This window comes from Zerene cesonia, chromosome 16, assembly GCF_012273895.1.
Source record: "Zerene cesonia ecotype Mississippi chromosome 16, Zerene_cesonia_1.1, whole genome shotgun sequence".
NCBI lineage: Eukaryota > Metazoa > Arthropoda > Insecta > Lepidoptera > Pieridae > Zerene > Zerene cesonia.
Genome location: NC_052117.1, coordinates 8770125 through 8786872, shown reverse-complemented (window position 1 = coordinate 8786872; position 16748 = coordinate 8770125). Strand labels below are relative to the sequence as shown.

The window sequence follows — 16748 nt, the reverse complement described above, 5'->3', positions numbered from 1 at the left end:
TGTACTTATATTAAAAGAACCAAAAATAAGACTTACCGTTAGTTTTGAAAGCTGCGTCAAATGATGGTGTGCGCAGTGGGTGCTTTTCTTGTTTGAAAACACGATCAGGTGCAAACGGAGCAGCCAAGGAAACAGCGGGCAAGGACTCGCCACGAGTTAGGGGCGGGCGGGAGTGCTCTTCCAAAAGCCTTTTCGCTGGTTCATGATGATTCTGGTGATCATCATCGTCCAGGGGCCTTTTGAGCGTGAGACCGGGAGCAAGGCGGGCACCACCGTGCGTTGGCAAGTGCGCCAGGGGCAGGTGGGCAAGTCGCCGGCTCTCGTGTTCCTCCCGCCGACTCCCGTACTCCGCTAGCAGTCCAGCGTTTGTTGCCGGCCGTGAATGATGCAGCGTAAATCCAGCTGTGGGAGCGTGATGCGCTGGCGGGGCCGGCTGACCTCTTGCTGATGATTCTGCACCGTTCTGATGCGCTTCCAATGGAGCACGGTGAGCTCCTTTCGCATGTGTCGGTCCCCGACCTTCCTGGAATCCGTGCGCGCGTTTCAGCTGCCTCGCCGTATCGAGAACAACCTCTATCCTATCTGCACCCTCATAATTAACACATCCACGGCACACTGGCTCCGAGAATTCGTGCAACATCGCCCATGGCATCCGGGGAAGATCGCACAAATAGCAGTGCTGCCTCTTCTGCATCACCGACATCTCAATGCCTGGTGTGTAACGTAATCGGCGATATTCGCTTTGAAAAATTGTCACTTGTTTATTTTTGTCGAATAAAACACTGTCACCATGGTACACGGGATCACTGGTATCACATGTAACGCAGTTGCGCGGCGGCGTCTAGAAGCACTCGCTGCGGTCGCGGGTTGACGAGAGACTGAGCTGGGTCGGCCGGAGGGGCAGAGGGGACCGGGCGGCGGCAGCCATTATCGAGCGGTGACGTCAGCGCGCGCACCGCGACGCGCCGAGGACGAGCCGTTAGCCCGACGCGGATGCGCTCCCCCCTCTCCCGCGCCGCCGCGCTTATCGCGCGATAACGAACGCGGTACATCCACTGTACTCCTATAAACAGACTCCATACAATATGTAATCGATACAAATTAACGAGCAACTTAATTACTTGTTTTTCAGTGAGCTAAAGCAGGAAATTGAATGCTCAGTAATTACACATTGATAACGCATTTGAGTGTTAATCTACTCTATTTTAAACTTAAGGACATTACCATGCATTTAAATGCAAACTTTGAAAAATTACCGCAATAAATATTATTAATAATAATAATTATACGATATAATCATTGGAAAATAAGGAAACATGACGAATTTACCATTTAGGTATAGTTAAGAATATCTGTAAACAATGACATTACATTGTATATTGATGGATGGATATAGGTTTGAGAAACGAGCGTCCAGATATAATTTTATTGCTGCTCATAAAAATCAGCTTGTACGGGAGAGAAGTTTCTCTTGATATAGGTATGTATGCATACAGTAACAGGTCCGAGTGTAATTTGGTCAGTAACATAACGTAACAGCGTAGAACGGAGTGAATCATTGCCTCAGCGGAGTGCCGTCAACTGGTCGCACAAACGACCCATAGATTCCTAACAGCACTCATATTATTCAACGAAAGTAAACAGCTGCCGCTCTAGAATAACAATTAACGCTAACACGTATAACCGACGTGCTCGATGCATTAAATTTCAATCTATTCTCACTTGGTTTCCTTTCGAACGGCTGCATTCTGAATTATTATTATTATCAAGCAACGCGGACGGATCCGGCTGGAGGACGGGAGCGGGGGAACGCAACCGGTACGGCGGCCATCTTGAGACGTGACGTCACGTGACGAGTCAGCCGAGCTGCGATGCGGCAACGTCGCTCGCGCCGCACCACCATGTTTCCTCTGATTTCGTTGTATTTTAATAATAATGCAGGCTCATCTTTTTTTTGTATGCGCTCGATCGTGGAAAACAGTTATGCGGGCAGGTAATGTTGATCGGATTGAGATGCTTTGAAGAATAATAATTTGGGAGTGAACGATTGTAAGAAACCATACGTCAATGTAGACGGGGGAATGTAGTGCAATCGTTTTTAAATATTGTTTGACATTGATTTGTTGGCAAATAAAATAAGTTCCATTATTAACAACCTACGATAACTGTAATCAGAAATAATCAGTTTTATTACATCCATAGTAGTGAGTAGGATTTTTTATTGCGCCATAAAATAATAACTTAAGATTTTTAAAATTATTTTAGTTATATTTTTTATTATTTAATAAATGATATTTGTACGCAGAAAATACCTTCGACTAACCGCTACTTCCTCCCTGCTATATTATGTAAAAGTTCTTCAAATTATAAATTATTTAGAAAATGATTAAGTCATTTTTGTAGACTCACAAACAATTATCATGATATCAATTCCAAAGAAGAACCAAAACAGATAATCCGTAGCAAAGTTCGACACAAATGCTTTCATAAAAAAATCACAGGAAAATATTAAAAGACGTTTGTTAACCGGATTATTTGGAATATTAAAAAACAGTTCATCCAAATTCTAAATCCATAAAAATCATAGCTTTTTACCTGCATAATCCGACAATAGTAAACAGTAAAGTTAACAAAGACGATACAATGACAAACGGTAAATTGTTATCTCCAAATCTTTATGGACTAGAACAACGGTTTTCAGTCAAAGCGGATTATTCTTCTGTCCGTGATGAAGTAAAGGGACACGGATTTAATTAACTGATTGCGATTTGAGTGCAGGCCACTTCGAATGTAATAAAGCTTCGGGGAAATTAGATTTGCCCATAGTCTGAGCATAAGTTGCAATGTAGGATTCATTGCAAAGATCTATTTAAAAGTACCTACTAAGTCCAATTAATATTAGCTAGAATAAAATGTTGAAGTTTTAATTTATATTATACCGATGGTTGAAGTGAAAGTTAATCTGGAACATAAAAATGTTTCTAATGTTTATTTGGTGATTGTAATAGTGTTTTACTTAACTATAGAATGACAAAAACTCAATTTAATAAAAAAAAAATTACACGAAAAAATGCTATTCTAATGTAAAGCGAACGGACGGAATACGCTCAAATCAGCATGATTTGTGTTCCGCGGTTGTCTACCTATAATTAAAATTTCATTCTCAAGGAAATATTGGAATAAAAACGATATTCTCGTAAATTGCTGGCATATTATACTTCGACATAATTGATACAATTAAAATGCAAATTGCTGTGCAATACGCGAGAAAACAGAACGAGTCTATCATGCAATCGCCGCTGTGATAGCATGCGGAGTTTGCACCGTCACACCGAAATTCCGATTTCAGGCTGCTAATTAAAAAATCCATCTGCACGGCGGCGCTGCGCATGCGCGCCATTCGTTTGTTTTATATCGCACTACACGTGCTTACTCTGTTTATTTACATTTTATGAGATTATAGAACCTGTCATGAGATCCATCATGGATGCCCTTGGTTGCTACCGAGTACTCATATAACTGCTAGCATACCCGGCCACGCGTCGCTGTGGTTGAGTAATAATTAAAAAACTACAAATTATTGGGACATTTAATCGGAATTAAAAACTATCCTTTATCTTAAGTCGGACCAAATTACACATAAAATGCCAAATTTCATCAAAATCGGTTGAGTTGGTGAAGAGTTCATCATGTCATGATGTATGTTCCCAATGAACTCCATTGGATTTTTTATGTATTAAGATATACATGAAAAATTATTTTCCAATATTCCTATATTATTTTCAATCACCAGTAACTGGTATGTATTGTTAAAAAAAACTATGTCAAAGCATTTTTTTTTAATGTCAAAGCATGCAATAAATAGCACAAAACTCACATTGCATTCAATGATTATTTTAAATCGACGTCTTAATTGTCACGTAAAAAATACGTCATCTAATGGTCTTATAATTTCTGTCTATCAGACAGTCATAACTATTATTAATGTAAGTATTTCAAGAAATATGGCGATCTAATGAAGTATTCACAACACTGAATATTAAACATACAGCAAGCCAGTTCATATTTACTTAATATTCTAACTAGCTGATAGTTTTATTTTTTATTTATCCTTAGTATAAATTATACAATAATAAAATGTACTGAACACATTCCGAATCGGTGGTAGTTAAAAGTTTACAAATATAAAAAGTTTTGAGTTGAAGTTAAACAGGCTTTAATGCTATGCGTATCATTTTAGTAATTCTTTTTACACTATACTGATTTTAAATTTCTGGTTCAATCTCTCTATTACACCTTTCAAAGAAATCTCTTATAGACCAGCCCTATCACACACAAACATAACTGTCCAAAGTATAACTCGTATACAATATAACTCATCATCATTACGAGCCCCTATTTGATCCCACTGCAGGCATCCAGGCCTCCTACGGGGGTTCAGGCAGTTACCCTGATCAAGTGGAAGTTGTGACATATCTTCGAACTTTTTGTAACTCTTTGAGATGCCGATTCTCTCACTATGCTTTCCTTCACCGTTTCGAGTAGTGGTGATGCAGATAAATTTAAGAAATCTATCTCTTGCATGCTGGTTCGGTCTTCAACCCCCGTCTATTCGGTTAAAGTCAGAGATCCTAACCACTGCACCACCACTGCTAACACAAGTCAACAATCCGATGAACCATTCAACAATATTGCACGCCTAACACGAAACAGACCCTCAAACCTGGACCCGGATTATCGTGCTCAAGCATTTCCCATGTAATACGTAATCACTAGAACGCAAGAAGGTTCACGGCGCAATCGGCGCGGACATTGCCATATTGATTTTCAGCTCGCTATCAGAATTCGGAGAGGACGCCGCGCTATCGACCCTCGGTAATAACCGGTGTTCATTACTTTAGTTATCTGTTATATGGACTTGTATAGTATATCTTCTATGTACTTGAGCTATTTTGCGGACGGCAATATTTTGTTATATACCTACACGTTATGTAAAATGTCAATAGTTCTTAGAGATCTTCCCTAGAGAAAAATCATTTGCAAATACAACACATCATACATGCAGTCGTATAAATGAGAAATATATCGAAAAAATTTAATAAAATTTTTGTAACACATTCGCAGTTCCCTTAACATCGCAAAGCCGGCGGGCATCACTCTCCATAAGATGAACCAACCTCGTAATAGAAAAAATTAAAATCTTTTCACCCCACTCTTATTGCACCTTGCTTATCCGCCTAAATAAGAGTAGAAAGCGCTTCTGAATACCATAGAATGTAGGTTTGTATCATGAAGAATATCTTATTAATATACGGGGGAACATATTAATTGATTTATAAAATTATTATACATATTAGTTTCGCATTTAGCGGAACAAAGAAATTTTCTTTTAGTATTGTATCTTACAGTTTGTACTATCGTTATGTACTTAACAATATATATTAGTGCAATATAAGTAAATGGAATTCCGTGTTAAAATTATTTTTTACTGTGCTTTCTTAGGTTTCACTTTTTTGTCCCTTTTAGTTGAATTTTCATTCTTCTGCTTACAAGTTAAGACTATATATTAAAGGTACTGAAGGCTAGTCCTATTATAATATATATGCGTAGTATTTATGTTCAGTCTCGAAGTAGAAATCTGAAAAATTGTCAGCGGATTCTGTTCTCCCATGTATATATCAGATTCAACATAAACGATTACTATCAGGGGATTAATTGCTACGTCTCTCCCAAAATTAACAAATTCACGATGGCCGGCACATTTGAACGTGTGATAGCGCTGCGCTGAGATAAATTCCCAATGTATGTCAGCCTCTAGCAGATGTGAGATTTCTCAAGTGTCACAGCTTATAAATGTATGTGAGATGTATCGATCAATAAACAAAATAAGCGTTAGTCCGCGAAGAAGCTCCTATTTACTAATCTACAATTATCTCATATAAAGCTTTTTCATGGTTTCAATCGGAGTTTACTAAAAAGTGGAAATAAGAACATCCATACATATACAACATCCGCATTTATAAAGAAAGCATGAGCCCATGCTGCCATTTACATGGTTCCCTAGTAAACTTACTCTTCCTAAAGAAAAAGTCGTTTACCACTCTCTTCTGCCTCTCATTCAAATTCAAATTTGACACACAATTTTAACATCCATTCGTCAACACCATTCAGCCACCATCCAACCATCCATCCCCACAAACAACTTATAATTTATAAAACAACTTATAAGTATTACACCATCCGCATTTCCCACAATACATCCATAGTGCAGCTACCCACTTCTCCCCTGCTCCCCGGCTACCGCACGTATTTTATGCTGCGTCTGGATCGATCGTTGACCGGCCACTGCGCATGCGCCCACTCCCTAACACGTGTCACTGTTTATTTACGTTCCTCGCCGAGCCGTCAGCGTTTTCCACACTGAATATTACCGAACGAATTTTACATTTTAAAACAATTTGTGGACAGCGAGTGAATTCCACGTATTTGTATGTTTCTTTTGCTAAAATTAATTAAACTTAACTGCATTTTACAGGAATGGTAAACTTGATAATACTCGACTTCAAATGTGAAATAAAGCCGATTATTCCTAATAGTTTATAAAAAAATCTATTTCAGCTACAAGTAAACTTATTTGCATTTCAAGATCATTATAATCCTTCACATCTCGGTTAGCACCAACATTATCACAGCCATGCATACAAAAAACGAATAAAAATAATCTTATTAACACAAACCCATTGTCATCTGTTCATTACAAAACTTTCTAGTTCACGCCACCACAATTGTAGCGTTTACCCTTGAAATAGGGAATAAAAGGGGATTAAATCCCAAAAACATGTTATATCACGATCCGCGGGGGTGGGGGCGGTATTGATCGATGACGTCACGCGTCCCGGGCAGATTATGAGGGTACTCCTTAACGTCTATTTCGTATACATTTATCGTTTTTTGACCTATTTCAATGACATAGCCATGTGTGTACTGTGCTATATCTTTGTTTCCTATTACACATGTTACGTGGGTATTTTTTTCTCATTTTCTTCATAATTTTTCAGTTGGGATTTTGTGGTAGGTTAGACAAAGAAGTTATTATGTCAATATCACAATACCCTATTAGTCAGTAATACTAGGAAGCGAATCCTGAAATTTCTACCTTCCAGATAAATCAGTGAGTGTGATGATTTTTACAATGTATTTACATTAATATTAGAAATGGGAAAGATTTGTATTTTTGTATGTAAGAAATAATCTCAAAAACTACACTATCGATTTGAAAATAAATTTACAGTTAGTTACTTACATATACCTTTACCCAGTAACGTAGGCTATATTTGGGGTACCGCGCCCAAAGGGTGAAAAGGACACCCTATTAGTTTGCCTGTCGCTCTGTATGCCCATTCGTATCTCATGAACCATACTAGTAAGCTGCAATCAAAATTGTCATAGATGATGTGTTTCAGTTTCCGCTATCGCAACGAATTATAAAATTGGTCGAAGTGCTACGGTTGCCGCGGGCATTAATTGGATGGGTGACCATTTTTTTGCAGTTACTCATTAGCTTACGGTCGCGAATCCGACTCGCACTTGACTATTTTTATTTTTCAAGCTGGAGTAAGCAGCTTTTTGTCTAAATATATAAACAAATCTAGGTGATACTTTTCGAATCAAGTGTTAGCTGGAATCCAGGTCACCTTCCGGCAAGAGGTCGCATTGCATGATGCGTAGTATCGCAGTTCAGAGGTTAGAGACCTCCTCTTACGGTACACGGTTCTCGAAATACGTGGCGGGCGTGCAAAACCAAATTATTATAAAAAATAAACTAGTTTCATTAAAACTGTATACCTACGAGTCATTCTTGGGCCAGTTTGAATATGTTTATTTTTTATAATAAGCCGGGGATTTACTAGAGCGATTCGCTTTACGCCTTACAATTAGTAATCAATGAAAGAATATATTATTAGCTATATTATGCACGTTAAGGAATAAGATTTAACAGAAAATGGGCACCAACAAGCATAAAAATGAACTATCAGGTATTCTACATTACTCAATCATAATGAAATCAAACTTTTCCAGTATTTCTGTGATGTAAAATTAGTCAATCGCTATCGGTCAGTCTAATAACTCTGGCGGATTAAGAGCTTTCGGCGCTAACCAAAATTAGAATCTGATACCTTCATCATTGGAGAGAATTAAGTTATATATAATAGTATTTATCTCTATACTTTTAAAGCATAGTTCTCGCATGCAATTAACACCAATTTAAATTATCATGGAAAAACAAAAATAGTATTTCCATGTTTTTATTCCAACAACAATCCGTTTTTAACACACTATGAATGTAACCGAGTCCTTTAGGTTCGATTTATACCCACTTAAAACGGACAGATTTCCTTCAAACTTTGTACATTTATCAAAGATCGGTGACAATACAATAATTTCATGTGTCTATATTATTATCATATTTACCCTACTTATATATTATTATCATATTGACTGCTAGGATTAAATAATTTCTTTACGTATACTATGTATGCGAGCAAGTGAGACAATTTAATTGACTCTATCATAAAAGCGTGTTTTTAAGTTTCTTGAAACTATATTTACAAACGATAACGACAAATCTGCGTTGCTTTACGAAGACAACGATATATATCGACATGATACGTAGAGGGAACACTAAAATGCCTAAGTACCTACCTATGAGAACACCACAACAGACTCACTGCGTATTTATATATAGATAAAGTTCACACACATAATGTTCCTTCTGCGAACACGTTTGCAGTCACGTTTTCGTGATTGCTATTGAATAGACTTTGCTCTTAAATGCAATTGAAAATCAATCACTTACGTGCAATATATGTAATTTAATGGTATATATGAATAAAAGAATTCATGTATAGTTATTACTGTCAATGTAATATACTTTTAAGCTAATTACTCTTTGTCAATAATCTAAGTGGGGATAACTTTGTATCAGACAACTGATATTATGAAGAGAAATTTATGACATTTAAAAGTACTTTATGATAGATGACCGAGTTATTAAATGTATATAATAAAGAGTATTAAGCGTATTTGAAATATATCAATAAAGAATAGAAAAAAATCGAATTCGTCATTCGTCATAAAAGACATAGTTTCGAATCCCGCTTCATGGTCGAATTTTCTATGCATAAAATGTTGTTTTTCTATCACATATAAACGTTAAGCGCCAATAAAATATAAAGCTTGAAATACCGCGGCCCTACAAATATATAAAAATAGAGAACAGTGTTAAAAGCCTTAGTAAAAATAACAAGAAGTTTCTTATCAAACGCATCTGCGAAACAAATACCGCTAAAACACACACCAGACCAAGGAGACAGCTCGCTTAGGACATTATTATTCACATCACCTCCCCTTCTAGAGCATTAGGCAATGAATATGCTATGTGTATGAAGAAATTCGGCAGTCAAAAGTCTGCGCAAGGTGATCGATACCGCGCATGCGCAGTCGGAGTTCAGCCCGGATCAATAGCAACACGTCACCCCTCGTAGGGTCTTTCGGAGCGTTTACCTCTAACGTTATGATAGGTCGTTACGTTTCAGGAGGCATTGCTATGAATGTATAGGCGTAGAAAGAGCAGCCAGCCACTTGGGGTTTGCGGGACAGCGTTTATATGCCCTGAGTGTTAGCTCTTCAGCTCTTTATCAGAGTAGAACGCTGTAGTTTTAAAATTAAACTAAAACCAACCTACCAAACTTAATAAACACAGACTCCAAATAAAGTCAACCTTCATCGATTACTTCATCGAATATCAATTTTATTCGTTTTATCCGCAGCATCGCCAGCGTGGGCGGGCGGTGAAAGAATCTTTCATGATACAAACTTTTACCCCTATTTTGCTTCTTGGGAGAAGAATTTATTAAAATCCTTTCTTAAGGGATGCCTGCATCGTCTCTCTGCATCATTGCAGTAATTTGGGCTGTGCATTGATAGATCAGTCGGTCACCTTTGCGTTGTATATTATGGTAAAAGATAGGTTGTAAAAGGTCGATAGATAGGCAAGTTGGTAATCTTGTGTACTCATGTGTGTATTTTAAAATTTCTATTTACACACCTTCATAAATAAAAATGAATTGCTAACTATGTTGCTAAGAGTCGGCCAATTCTCCAAATTTTGTTTACATTTTCTTCAGGCATAAGGAAGTTGCTTATGGAGAGAGAAAACGTACCACGGGTGAAGCCGGGGCGAAGTGTTACTTATAGATATAGATACGCCAACACTTACGCATAATGCGTATTATACTTGCTATCGATTCTGCGCTATCACGATACGGAGATTATCACATTGTCGTTTATGATAAACTTTCCTCGATTTTTTGTTATTTCACAACGTCTTGGTTGAACGAACTGATAAACAAACCATATCAGATTATATGGTATTTATGCACATTTTTAGCCAGAATTGGGTGTTGGTATTTTGTGTTATCTTGTGATAAATTTTCAAAATACTTTCACTTTTTATCAATGTTAAAGACTGTATTAAAATATTTTATGCATAACAATTCCTACGTATTTATATATAATTGTAATTAGTTGAACCGGAAAACGCTGTTCTGCCTTACTCCTATCACTTAGGGATATGAAAAATAGATGCAGGCCGGGTCACAGACTTATTCGACATGCACAAATTTCATAAAAATCGGTCCAGTCATTTCGAAGCAGTTAAGTATTAAGTAACAACACTTATTCCAATATCAGCAAAGGTGAATAGAATATGCGCTTCCTTACATACTTTATATAGTAATATCTACCAGGAATCGAATTCACACCCTCAATGGTTTTAAAACACATACAACTACATTATAGTACGTATAGCCACAAATTTCAGAATCGTGCAAGCTAAATTTTCTCGCTACAGGGGCATATACACAAATTTCCGATAGAATACAATTAGGGCCTTACAGGCCGGCCATAGAGGCTTCTTCACGGTACTGTTGCAATTAGATTACACGTTACTAAGTTCTGTATATTTATAGGCTATGTTTTGATTAAAACAGGGTTTTATTTAATTTTAAGTCATAAGAGCAAGGGATAAGCAATAAATAAAATATAATTGCCTGCTCCGCTTTTGTCGGGTTAAATTGATGACGTATATAAAAATGTTCTGCGCAGATTTTTATATCAATTTACGGCTTTGTCTTTTAGCAGTATATAGCAGTTAAATCCGAGTAATATTTAAAACTCGAAAGTTTGTTAGAATATATGGATGTATGTTCCTCTTTCACGCAAAAACCTATATCGGGATATGAATGAAATTTGGTACAGATGTCACGATTAACATATAGGCTACATTTTAGCCGGGTACTACGCGAGTGGAGGCGTAGATTGCAGCTAGTATCACATAATTTCAATATCTATTGAACAGTTCAGGCGAGTCTGTCGCTGAAGAAATTAATTGCTTTTGACCATAAAGTATATGACCGGATTAAAACTGACGTAAATATCTTTTAAAAGCAAGATAAATATATAATAAATGCAATATAATTGTTATTAATAATTGATAAGATTGTTGAACAGGAACTAGCCATAGTGTCATATACAATACAAAATTATTTACAAATATAAAAATAAACTTAATTACTCACTAACTGTTCGCTCCGGCTTCACCCGTCAAACACACACATATATATATATAGCCAATGTCACTTTGTGAAGTTGCATTAGGTACTTTCTAATGGTGAAATAATTTTTGAAATCCGTCCAGTGGTTAATGCTTAAAAACGTAAAAAAATTCAGAAGTTTCCTCATTATAATATTAGTGTAGAAGTATATAAAATAACAGTCATCGCTTACATAATATTAATAATTATATAATATTATACAAGCAAAACTCAAATATAAAAAAACAGTCATGATATGCAAATAATAAAACACAGCAAAAGAACATGACATTAAACAAAAGTACTAAAGTAATAATTACAAACAATTTTTTTATCTAATTGCGTTCTTTCACTTATGAAACTTAAATTAAATATCCATTTCAATACTAGTTGTTCGCCCGCGGCTTCGTCCGCCAAATCAAAGAAGATCGAGAGGGAAGGAGATGTTTCACCGTCAAGGAGTAGCCTTTGTCAGTCTCGAGCCTCCTAACTATGTGCAGATACAAAAATCATATAATATTGCCCCGTAACAACGTGGAAGACGGAGACGGAGACAAATTTTTACATGGGATCACCGGTGGTCGAGAGGCTAGGCGTTGCTACAATGTCTTTTTTTTTCTAAAAAGGTTTTTTTTTCTATTCTTTAAAAATGTCTTGTTTTATAAAGATTTTGAATGCTATTTAAACTAAAAATTCGAGAGACAAAAATATTAAAAACGATTTACATATACCATAACACGAGCAGCTGGCAGCGAATATGATTTGAAAGGCCATCCTGATTCCCTACCACCTGTAGCATCTGTTGAGAACCTTTCCCACGGTAAGTCAAATACATGAATTGTATACTAGGTGCACCTTTTACGAAAAAACGGGTTGAATAGGCCACGCTACGAATTGGGTTAAGGACAGATTTTGTTTGAGGGCGAGATGCTGTGTCCTTGGTCTGTTTTATTATGTCAACCGACTTCAAAAGGGAAAAGGGAGATTATCAATAGGACTGCGTTTTTTGCTTTTATTACCGCATTACTTTTTACTGGGTGAACCGAATTTTACGATTATCATTTATATGAAAGTTCGCGCCTCCCACGTCTGTCTAGTTCTGACAATTTAAAGGCCATTTAGTTTATTGTTAAAAATAATTATACCTGTTGATGACTTGCTATAATGAATATGAATGGTTTAATGATGAATATATATGAAAGGTTAGGCAAAAGAGCTGGATCTACAAGGTGAAATTTGTTTTCTTTTGTGGCAGAAGGATGGTAGTTGGTAAGCGGATAATGCAGACTTGACATGATAAACTAGAAATCTTGCTATAGGGAAGAAGGTCGTATAAGTTTAAATCCTTTAAAATCTTTTAACTACAGGCTGCCTGAAACTAAAAAATCGTCATAGAGAGACGAAGAAGACGTTAAAAGAAACTGTAAGAAAAGGACTGTATTTTCAGAGAAATTTTATTGTTCTTGTCCAAGACACAAGGCAAATCTATCCGCATTGATAACTTCGAACTCTATACAACTATATCTATGTAATATTTACAAAACGATTCGCGAAAACTAATAACATTTAAACATAACAAGAAATTAGTGTTTGCATCGCCCTCAGGCGGCCGTGAAATTCTTAGTAACGCACTCAATAAATCGATCGCTAGTTGCAGTAAGAAAGCGCTTGAACCGGGATACGGGAGCGGAGACCGGGTCACGGGTGTAAATAGGCCAAGGATTCTTGTTCGCGGAGTATTCAATGCCTTATTGTGCTTGAACATTTATTTTTTTATTATAACACACAAATACACACACACACGTGACATTTATCAGCTAGTAAATAGAGAAAGAATTATAATCTATAATTTTATATTGTTTAAGGACGTAATAATAAGAACACAATTAAAAGGAGAAAGAAAGGAAGGGAGAAGCCTCTGGCTCCTGAGACACAGTGTTATACTAGTTCTGGAGCCTGAGGATTCATATAACTGCACATATAACGTATTTATGCAAATAAAGATTTCATTTATTCATTTATACTATTAATTGAGTTTGTTTTAAGGCGCTAATCTCAGGAACAGTCTTTGATATTGAGTTTCCAAAGGTAGACGAAATGTCTTTTACGACACTCACGTTTTGCGCTTAGAATTTCTTAGCTTTTCAGAAACACTTTCTAACTGCCTTCTTGTATTGTGTAAGAAGACCAGATTTCTATTGGCACATTTTAAGTGTTTGTAAAAAAACAACAAGAGAAGCGGATGTGAATTGCATCTGCCCCTGACCCCAGGCGTAACGGTACCCCATGTTTCTTATGCATTTTCACCACTTCGTAGGTGGAGGAATTGTAGGTATATATTACCGTTAAAACCCGTTTTCGGAACGCTCTTTCTCTAGGTTGAACTAGTTGTGACTAGTGATGAAGGCATATTCAGTTACATCTGGTTATAACTGGGGATAACGCGGTCTATAGGAAAAATAGTTCTAACTGTAACCTTCTGTATTTCTTTAAATATAAAATAAACGTACATATCAACGAGACAATAATTACAATATAAATATATAAATACAGGACAATGATTTTATAATTTACCACTAAAATTTGATATTGCCGATCATTAAAAATCATGTCTGTCAATTATTATAATAATTTGTCACAGATAAGTAAGAAAATACAAATCATTATTTACTTATTTTCATAAATATAATACGCAAAGGCAATATTCAACAGCGTAAATTGAAAAAAAACCTTCATTTTCTATGTTTGCAATGGGGATATTTTAAAATTTGTCTAAATTTCTACGGCAATGTTTTACGAATATAGACATTTACGAATACGAAATTTCCATTGTTTTATGGAAAGTCTATCAAAATCTGAATTAATATATAATAAGTATGGACGGGTATGCGAATAATGATCCGCTCAATTTCAGCTTAGACCAGCTCCGAAGCTCAGTCGGCGTCGCGCCGCCTGACGCGCCACACGTTGCGACGCCGCTATAATACCGTGCAGATGCCGTCTTGTGCTATATTCACTTGCGCAAACAATACAAGACTCTACAATACAGAAACGGGAATTAGTTTTCATGTGTAAGTTATCGTTTTATACGAGATAGAAAACGACAAAACAACTCGAATTGGTTAATGAAAGCTATTGTCGTTCACTGCACAGTCACGTACCGACTGCAAAAAAGTCACGTGATGATAGTCGTGTTATTAGTTAATCCTACTCCTACTATCCTATCCTATCCTACTAATATTATAAATGCGAAAGTTTGTAAGGAGGTGTTTAGGTTTGTTAGTCATTCACACAAAAACTACATGAATCGATAACAATGAAATTTGGTACGTAGACAGCTGGAATAACATACAGGCCACTTTTTATTCCGATATTCCTACGGGATACGGAGTTACGCGGGTGAAACCGCGGGGCGCAGGTTCTAGTTTTATAATATAGATTTTATCAAACTCAATCGTAAAATAAACTTATTTTTTGTTTTATAATTCACTTAAAGATTGATGTAAATTTAACTTTTCAGCTTCCCAAGAGAGATTGAGACTAAAGAAAAATGGATCGAAATTGTAAGACAATCGAGGCAAGACGATTATTGGATGTGGAATAAGTTTGTTGTTATTTGCTCTGATCATTTCCAACCAAATCAATTTTACGTCACGAAAACGGGAATGCGCAGATTGGCAAAAAATGCAGTCCCCAGCCTTAAGGTATTTACTGAGTATACTTAACCATTCATTTTGATCGCTGTTAGTTGTGAGAAGTTATCCTATATATATAGTTCAAAACGTCGATTAGTTACTTATTCATATTTATATTATTTGATGTCATTCTTTAATCAATATAACTTATCGTACCTTTTGTTTTCTTTACAGTTATACACATCGGAAATACAACCTGAGACATACGATGTAAACCCAAAACCTGTTGGTGCCTCCATTTTGCGCGCAACTAATAGGAATTCGGATGAGAAAATCACACGTTTTACTAAACAGATCTTATCATTTTAGGAGGCAAAGATAATATCTGAAGGAAACACACCGTGCAGTAGCATCAGCGTCCCGTCTTCTGTATTCGACACACCAAAGGAAGCACACTTAAAACTCCGAGTCCGACAGCTAGAAATGAAAAATAAAAAAGGCAATACGACAATAAAATCATTGAAACAAAAAAACAAAAGACTAGTTAAAAAATGTGCTACTTTGATATCTATAGTGCGAAGTTTGAAAAGGAAGATGTCAAGAACGAATATCAAGACCTTAAGTATGTAACAAATAAATTCTTAACCATCTAAGCCTATTTATTGCTTTTATTTTTTCTCATTTTGTGATAGCATGGAGCTTCTTGTTTGAATACACCTGAGAAATTATTAAGATAACTGTGTGCTGGAGATTCAAATTATTTAATAGACTTCAAATTAAGGCGGATATATAATCGACTGTATTTGTTGTGTTTGAAACCTCATAACATTTTACTGGATGAACGGATTTTTATGATTTTCTTACTTAAGCTAGTGCCGCCTCCCATATGATACATGTTCTGACAAAAATAAGTTTAGTTTTATTATTAAAAACATGTAATTACCATGTACACAGTCAGACGTAGAGCAAGCGTTTAGTTAATAAATCAATGTAAAAGTTTTATCGAATAAATGAAAAAATGATTAAATAACGAGTAGTAAAAACCCGCGAGGGTTTCTCAGTCTTATTTATACCCGCTACGCTTTCAAAGCTTCACCACCCTCAAGTACCTACAAGCTTATATCCTGACGAATATAAAAACCACGTGCGAATGAGTCCTTGACACGGTTTTCAATCCCGTAAGGGGAATGAGTGATGTTTTAATAGCCGTTGGCATGCGTCATATAACACCGTGCTTTGATCTGTGTGAGATCGTGAAGATTTCATAGTAAAAAATACTAGTATTATCTATTTAAACATCTATACTAATCTCAGAAACTATTGGTACGAAGATACGAGTACTATCAGTGTTCGATAGACCATTTATTGCGGAAGGCTATAGGTTCTATATACTTAGTCTGGCCATAAATACTGTTACACTTAATTATAAAAAAATATTACATTTGAATTTCGAATCTGT

The 16748-nt window shown here is 36.2% G+C and overlaps 1 protein-coding gene across 2 annotated transcripts in view; it reads right to left on the bottom strand.

Annotated features, from left to right (window-relative positions):
* Window positions 1-16748, bottom strand: part of LOC119832805 (interferon regulatory factor 2-binding protein 1) — a 102246-nt gene that overhangs the window by 16840 nt on the left and 68658 nt on the right. Inside the window, exon 1 of one of the 2 annotated variants that reach the window (XM_038356574.1) lies at window positions 37-977. The exons of the other annotated variant lie outside the window; for it this stretch is intronic. Coding sequence (XP_038212502.1) covers window positions 37-703 — 667 coding nt within the window. The 5' untranslated portion in view covers window positions 704-977. Of the gene's footprint in view, window positions 1-36; window positions 978-16748 lie in introns of those variants that run through there. 2 annotated transcript variants of the gene reach the window in all.